We start from the raw sequence: 7,685 nt of genomic DNA, 5'->3' as shown, positions 1-7,685 counted from the left end.
TGTCAGTGGCTATGAGCCAAGGTGGGCAGGGACTCAACTCCATGCTCGCGGTGGCCCTAAACCTCTGACCGCTAGATACTGGGACTGCACAACAAGGGATGGTAAATTGTCCTGGTCTGTTCACTCCTTCCGAAGCAACTGGCACCAGCCACTGTCAGAAGACAGGATACAGGGCTCAACAGACCATTGATCGGACTCCCATGGACCTTTTTAGGGCCACCCACTCCCCCCAGGCTGCTGGCTGAGTCTCATCCAGTCGTGCCTTTTGGGCACTACCAATGCATGCTGGCCCCCAACTGGTGCCCTAGAGTGGAGAGTGTCTGTGTCCCCGTGCCAGTTCCAAACTCTAACCAGCTCTTCTTGCAACCAGCGCCTCTAACAACAGAAGAGCAACACAGCTGCATGAAACGGTTTTACCGTGTGCTTTATTAGTCCAGCAAACAGAGTGTGCCACAGAGGTGTACCATTTAGGCCACAGTGCTCTCCAGGAGCCAAAGACCAGGACGTTGCATGTAGACAAAGGGAAGATAAATGCTGAGGGCTTTGTCCTGTTTGTTTATAGAGCGTAAAGCTGAAATAACCTGATGTCTGTCTGCCCCACACAGTTTCAGAGCGCTATGCCCAAATGCTTTGTGGCACTGAGCAATCCACTCACCGTCTGCCTCATTTCCCTGTTTGTCAAATGGTTAGTGACGTGAGCAGGTGAGTGGGAGGAAGGAAGGAAGAATGTTGCTTAGGTGCTTTGGAAATGGAATGTGCTATAAAGGCCTTTGCCACTTGTCTTGGGAGATTATTCCACAGTCTCCTACTCCTCATGGGCAGGGGCAAGTCCAATGCAATCAGAGGTGGCATGGAGTCCGGAAGAGGCTCAAATGCTGTTCCAGAGTGAGAATGAAATGCGTGGGCCAGGCCAATGCCCAGTGGTGGGGAAGGGGGGGGTGCAGACAGCCCTGGCAGAGAGGAGAGCAGAGCAGAACAAGGTCAGTATTTTCCAGTGTCCTGCAGGCCCCTCCAACAGTTTTAGGAAGATGCCTTGGTTGAAAGAAGGCACTCATGCTGATGGGGAGAGAGGTCTTGGGGAACACCCACCTTTGCCCCAGGTAATGGGCACCCTTCAAAGCACAGAATGGAAAAGAAGATTTTTTTTGTTTTAGCTTGGAAGCCTCCCCACCCCCACCTTTGTTTTGGACAAAACTGAACGTTCAAAAACCTGCACCAAGACAGCAGCCCCGGGGGAGCGGGGGGGGAGGGGGGGGAGGTTAAATGCTACCAGCAAAGGACAGCGCCTGTTAGCTTTGAACAGCTTGTTGGGCTTGGAATTCACATCCGCCATGATGTCAGGTTTCTAGACGCACCGACTGACCTGAACCCTGTCCTGCCCCAGAAACACAATTCCTTCCTTGCTCCCCCCATCATGTAGCACCCGGCTCCCCAGCCTTTCACACGGGCTAGGCAGGCCTGGTGCAAATTCCTTCTCCACTCCTGCAGCTCCCCCCGGCCTTCACTGGGCCTCCGCTCTGGTCAAACTTGAGCTGCAAACATCATTTCTGCCTTTCCCCTTCTCTGGGTCCTTCTTACGTCCACTCCACACACACACCCCGTCCCCACGGGTGCAAAAACTACCAAACAGCGAGAGAAAGAGCGCTGCTATTTTGGGTGGAGGGTGGCAGAAGCTGTAAATAATCAGGGCCAGGGGGGGTTAATTCTCCTGTGATTTCCAGTCCAGCTTTGCTATAAATAGCCACCCCTCAGCCCTGTAGAGGTGGCCTGTCAAGTGGAAACCAGTCACCACCCCTGCCTTTTTACATCACCCCTGGCTGGGAAAGGCTTTGTGAATCACATAGGTACCCCAATGGAGATCCAGAACTATTCATGTGAGGCATGAGGCTGTGCACAACCCTCCCTGGGGATTCTCTGTAGGGAACAACCCTGCACTGGCTGGAGTGGGCATGGACTGGGATGGACAACAGAGGCCCTAAGCCACAGGCTTTTCCCATCTCAGCTTTCTAGGGCTGCATTTTATTGTCCATGTCAGTCACAAGGGGCAGTTACAGAACAGTCTGGTTTACTCCTCGGGGCTCTATGGTGTCCGGTCCCTGGGTGAGTGGCAGACCCCATGGGGCACTTCCTGCTCAGCCATAGGATGCCAGGGAGCAGTTAGAATCACAGAGTCACATACGTGGGTGTGGATGTGAGTGTGAGCCTGGGTGGGGCAGACATGGTGCAGTCTACTTTCTCCTCTGGGCACTGGCTGGCAGCTGTCCCATTACTGTGCCAGTCCTCATCCTCCATGCTTTCATCAACTGGGCCCGTGGTCATCTTGGCTTGGTTGCTGCTCCTGCGATGAAGGGGTGACTCGTCTTCATCATAGTAGCGCTGGAATTGGATCGGCCGTGTCCGCAGCCTGTAGGTGACAGCCAGGGCCAGTGCTGCGAGTGCTAGGAGAGCAACAGCAACGCCAAAACCCACGGCCAAGTGGCTGTGGCCGAGCGGGGCGTGCACAGGCTGTGTGTCACTAGGAAGGCCAGCAGTGCGCTCTGCTTTGCACTGCCGGGCGGCAGGGGCCTGGCACGCCAGCAGATTCTCATTCTGGGGGATGACGCAGACTCTGTACTCGGTCCCTGCGTGGAGATCGTGGAGTGTCACCTCGGCCAACCCTCCCACCACCCACAGCACCTGCTCATCCTGGCCAGCCGTGTACCGCACCTCAAATTGGTCCTGGTCACCGGAGAAAGCCCAGGAAACCACCAGGGAGGTGTTGCCCTTTGTCCTGATGTGGACGCTGCTGATGTAGTCGGCCAAGCATGGGTCCCACCTCTCCAGCACACGGTGAAGGGAGGTAGCTGAGTGGGTGGTGGAGCTGGGGAGCCTCTTTGTGGTGATCAGAGCGGTGGAGGTCGTGGTGGTAGCTGTGGTAGCAGCCCCTGGGAGAGGTATGTCTCTGGGTGGAGCAATGGCCGTGGGTGTATTCGTGTTCTCAGAGGGGCTGAGGGTGGTGGAGTCCGTCCCAAAAGGTGGGCAAGTCAGCTTCTGTAACTGGGCAAGGTGAAAAACAAAACCCACATGAGAGAGAATCAGGTCTTCTGTTTCTTTAGGGCCTGGATGAAGCACCAGCAGGGATAACTCCTCCCCACTGACAGGCAGAGGCTTCTGGGAAGGAACAGCCCAGCCATCGTGCACCCCAATCCCAGACAGAGCTGGGAGATTATTTTGAGGGGTTTAGGACAGGAAGTGGAGAATGCCTGATCCAGTTAAAACTGTAGTGGGGAGATCGGTTAGACTGGAAGGATATAAATTACCCAGGTTAGAACTGTCCTAGGATACCAAGCTAATACCTCAAAAACAACAAGGAGTCTGGTGGCACCTTAAAGACTAACAGATTTATTTGGGCATAAGCTTTCATGGGTAAAAAATCCACTTCTTCAGATGCATGGAATGCCTAACAAATAAATCTGTTAGTCTTTAAGGTGTCACTGGACTCATCGTTTTTGTGGATACAGACTAACATGGCCGCCTCTCTGCTATAAGCTAATAACTCTAACACAATCAGTCCGGGGGTCTTTTATGGGCAAGAATGTCAGAGTGGCTCTGTTTTCAGGTGACCATGTATCTCGGAACCAGGACTGGCTCAGTTTCCAGGGGCATTTGGTCCTGTTTCTGTAAACTTCTCTGGTCCCCACCCACCAACTGACCACCAGCCAACTGAGCTGGGAAAGCTGACAGCAGGTTGAACGGCTGAGGCCCAGCTTACCCCAGGCAGAGGTAGATACCAGGAGAGGCATCTGTGTGCTGTGGTCACCTCCCCTGCACTGCAGGTGAACGGATCGCAGCAGACACGGAAGGAGAGGTGTGAGGGGAGGGACAGGCCGAGAGTGAATGTGACAGAGGATGAAGAAGGGTGTGGCAGAGAGAGGAAGAGGGAGATAGGAAGGGAAGAGCTGTGCTGGTCTTTGCATTAAGCCAACATGAGCTTGTATTTGAACAATATATTATTTTTATTCACGCCTCACATAACGTGGGAACCAGAGCCTGCCATAAGCTGCGGCCTGCTCCGAGCGCTGACACCCAGCGCCTTCTGCACAGCAGGATGGCCTCTGCAGCCACACCCTAACCCAGCAGCCCTGGCTGCTCCCCACAAGAGCTAGGGAGGGGGAGAGAGAGAGGGACTGAGCAGAGGAGAAAGGGAGGAAATGAAGACAAAAAAACAAAGAAAATAGAATGTGCAACTGTTTCTTTCTTCCTTTCACCAGCAGCTGAACTCACCCTGTGTGCACCTTCCCCCCCAACCACTGAAACACATTAATGCCATGCCCACCTATTAACTCCCCCCTCCCCAAATTGCTTTCGGATTTCCTGTGACCTCCGCAGCCCCTCCACCAAAAAGCACTACCTCCCAGCTGGCAGCGCTGTAGAGGCCATGCCCATCTCTCAGCACCGAGGGTCAGGGAGCTGCTATCAGCTGCAACCAGGAAAGATCGTCAACTCTGCGGAAGGGGCCTGTGTTTTCAAGCTAAAGGACTGAGTTTTGGCTCCCCGGGGGAATGGGGCACGTGGGAGTTATGTAAGTAACTGTCTGTTGTCTGCAGTGCATGGAACTGTCCGTGTCCTATCCGCATACTGGCCAGGCCTCATCCTGCCGTGAGATCGGCAAGGGCATTGGTTGTCTCCCTTTTAAAGTACTGGTGCCATGAACAATGGCTCCCTTCACAGCACTCCCAGCCCTTGAGGCAGAAGGGGAGAGAGGCTTGGATTGGAAATCCTGTGTGCCCTGGCCCCAGTCCACCACTTTCATGTACTCTGGAACCACAGGTCGTTACCTCTATGTCCACCAGGAGCTGTCCCTGTAGCACCCCCGGGGAGCTGCACTCCACGGGGCTGCGTTCTTTCCGGAGCACCTTCTTCTGCCAGGTACGGAGCCAGATCAGGTTGCAGTCACAGCGCCACTTGTTCCCAGTCAGATACAGAGTGGAGAGCGACTTTAGGGAGGACAGAGGCGGGAGCGACTCCAGGCTGTTGTTCCTCAGGCTCAGCAGCTCCAGCCAGCGGAGCCTGGTGAAAGCCAAGTTGGTGATCTGCTCCAGGGCCAGGCTGTCCAGGAACAGCTGCCTTAGGGAACGAAGCCTCCTCCCAAAGGAGAGAGACGTCAGCTTCCGGATGGGGTTACCACTCAGCTGTAGAGTGGAGAGCATGGGAGAGTTGCGGATGGCTGCAGGCACGGTCGTCAGCTGGTTCCTGTCTAGGTTGAGGGTCCGCAGGCTGCCTGGGAGGGCTTTGCTGGACACATTGGTAATACGGTTCGCACTCAGGTAGAGCTGACGCAGCCGCGGGAGGCCGTGAAGGGCTTGGTCAGAGAGCTCCAGCAGCAGGTTGTTACTCAGGTCCAGGGCACTGAGCTGCTTCAGAGAAGAGAACCCACCTGAGAGAGAGAGAGAGAGCACCACACACACCCCGGTCAAGCCAATATCAAATGTTCTGTGCTTCAATAATCTCTGACCATGAGGCACCTCCTCTCCCCCAGCCTTGAGTTACCCCCTCCCATTTTCCCCTGGGTAGAAGGAGGTGCTGACTTTGTATCATGGACATGCAGGACCCGTTGGTGGCAGTTCTGGCCCCCATCCTCTCAGCAGTGTGGGGTCTTCAGGAGACCTACAGCTTGGGCAGGGATTAGTAGAGAAGAGGTGTCGGGGGAGGGACAGGTCAGTGGTTTGAGCATTGGCCTGCTAAACCCAGGGTTATGAACTCAATCCTTGAGGGGGGCCACTTAGGGATCTGGGGCAAAATCAGTACTTGGTCCTGCTAGTGAAGGCAGGGGGCTGGACTTGATGACCTTTCAAGGTCCCTTCCAGGTCTAGGAGATAGGATATCTCCATTATTATTATAATGCTGGTTGCTCAGTTAGCTGGCTCATAGTGGTGCTGGGCACCCAGCCTATCCATCCAGAAATACCTGGCAGGAGGTGAGCAATCTGGTTGTGCTCCAGGTACAGGAAGATCAGATTTGTCAGATTCTCAAAGACACCCTCTGGGACCTGCTCCAGGAGGTTGTTGTCCAGGTGGAGATGGTAGAGATTCTTGACCCCCTGAAAAGCCCCCGGCTCAATCTGATGGATGCCACTGCTGCCGAGGTAAATGATGCTGATCTCAGCCAGTTCTGGGAAGAAGCCTGCTGAGAGGGTGCTGAACTGGTTGTGCTGCAGGTCGAGCTCCACAGTGGCATTGGTGATGCCATGGGGAAGAGAGGATAAGCTGGCATTGGAGCACCGGACAAACCACTGGGAGAAGAGGCAGGAGCAGTTCACAGGACACTGGGCATTGCCTGAGAGCTGTGCAATGGCCATGACTGGAATCCACAGCAGAACAAGAACCATAATCCAGAGCCTCGACATAGTGTCTCTGTTTGCAAGACAAGCCAGGCAGCGAGTGAAACAGATTCATACATACTGTAAAAGGGCTGGGAACAGAATAGATCACATCTTGTCCACACCTCCCTGAGACTGTCCTTCCCTATGCTATATTCTCCAGGGAATTTGTCCAGACAACTTAAATTACTCACCGTCCACAGAGGACTATTCCACAGCCCAGCAGATCTCACTGGTAGGAGATGTAATATAATGCAGCCAACATGCTCCTATCACTCCAAGTTTAATAAACCTTTGAATCAATCTGAACAGTTCTTCTTAGCCCTTTTGTTTTTACCCCACTGATGGTGTGCGTGCTTGTCACCTCACTCGGCTTTGGCTGAGCTACAGGAATATTGTTATTTTAAATCTTTCCACAGGTCAGTTCCTGTAGCCCCTTAGTTGATTTTAGATCATCATTTCTGGATTCCCGTCACTTTAGCAATACGTTTCTATTATCAAGAGCTAGCAGAGAATGAAGTTCTCAGAACCAGTGACATGGCTCATCTGCTGCCAGCTGCATGCGATGAAGTCCTGTATGGGTCCTGCCTCAGCGCAGGGGGATGCACTAGATGACCTCTCTAGCTACCTTCTGGCCTTACATTTCTATGTGGCAGACCCATAGGAACAAAGGAACTGCTGAAACCAGATCAGACCATTGCTCCATCCTGTCTGGTATCCTGCCTCCAACCGTGGCCAGGACCAGATGTTTCCAGTGCCACAGTCTAAAGCAGGGGTCGGCAACCTTTCAGCAGTGGTGTGCCAAGTCTTCATGTATAGAGTCTAATTTAAGACTTCACGTGCCAGTAATACATTTTAATGGTTTTAGAAGGTCTGTCTAAGTCTATAATATATAAACAAACTACTGTTATATGTAAAGTAAACACGGTTTTCAAAATGTTTCAGCAGCTTTATTTAAAATTAAATTAAAATGTAGATCTTATTAGTTTAGTGAGATCCTTCCCCTTGCTTTTCCTTGCTGAGTTTTCCAATGTCTGGTGGCTTGTATTTAGATACTTTAAGCTGCACACAGGCTTCTAAGTTATCAGCTGATAACTGGCCGGCAGGAGGTCAGTGGCTGGAACCCCAGATCGGCAGCAGAGGTGAGTGGAGCTGGCGGCTGGTAGGGCTGAGCAGGGCTGGAAGCCTGGACCCTGTCTGGCAGGGGGCCTGCGCTGGAACTCCAACTGGAGGCAAGGTGAGTGGGGCTGCGGCAGGGACCCCAGCTGGTAAGGAGCCAGCAGCCAGAACCCCAGAGTGGCAGCGGGCTGAGTGGGTCAGCCTGCCC

At 53.4% G+C, this 7,685-nt stretch overlaps 1 protein-coding gene across 3 annotated transcripts in view; it reads right to left on the bottom strand.

Annotated features, from left to right (window-relative positions):
* Nucleotides 1–407: 407 nt before the first annotated feature.
* Nucleotides 408–7,685, bottom strand: part of LOC120372990 (chondroadherin-like) — a 21,887-nt gene continuing 14,609 nt past the window's right edge. Inside the window, exons 4-6 of one of the 3 annotated variants that reach the window (XM_039490685.1) lie at nucleotides 5,947–6,392; nucleotides 4,818–5,416; nucleotides 408–3,036 (exon numbers count right to left, since the gene is read on the bottom strand). In XM_039490685.1, the coding sequence (XP_039346619.1) occupies nucleotides 2,164–3,036; nucleotides 4,818–5,416; nucleotides 5,947–6,385 (1,911 nt within the window). In that variant the 5' untranslated portion in view covers nucleotides 6,386–6,392 and the 3' untranslated portion in view covers nucleotides 408–2,163. Of the gene's footprint in view, nucleotides 3,037–4,817; nucleotides 5,417–5,946; nucleotides 7,190–7,685 lie in introns of those variants that run through there. The other 2 variants (XM_039490705.1, XM_039490696.1) reach the window with 2 other exon arrangements.

Source organism: Mauremys reevesii, linkage group 1, assembly GCF_016161935.1.
Source record: "Mauremys reevesii isolate NIE-2019 linkage group 1, ASM1616193v1, whole genome shotgun sequence".
NCBI classification, from domain to species: domain Eukaryota; kingdom Metazoa; phylum Chordata; order Testudines; family Geoemydidae; genus Mauremys; species Mauremys reevesii.
The sequence above is the reverse complement of the archived record's forward strand: the minus strand, read 5'-3'. Positions and strand labels throughout refer to the sequence as shown.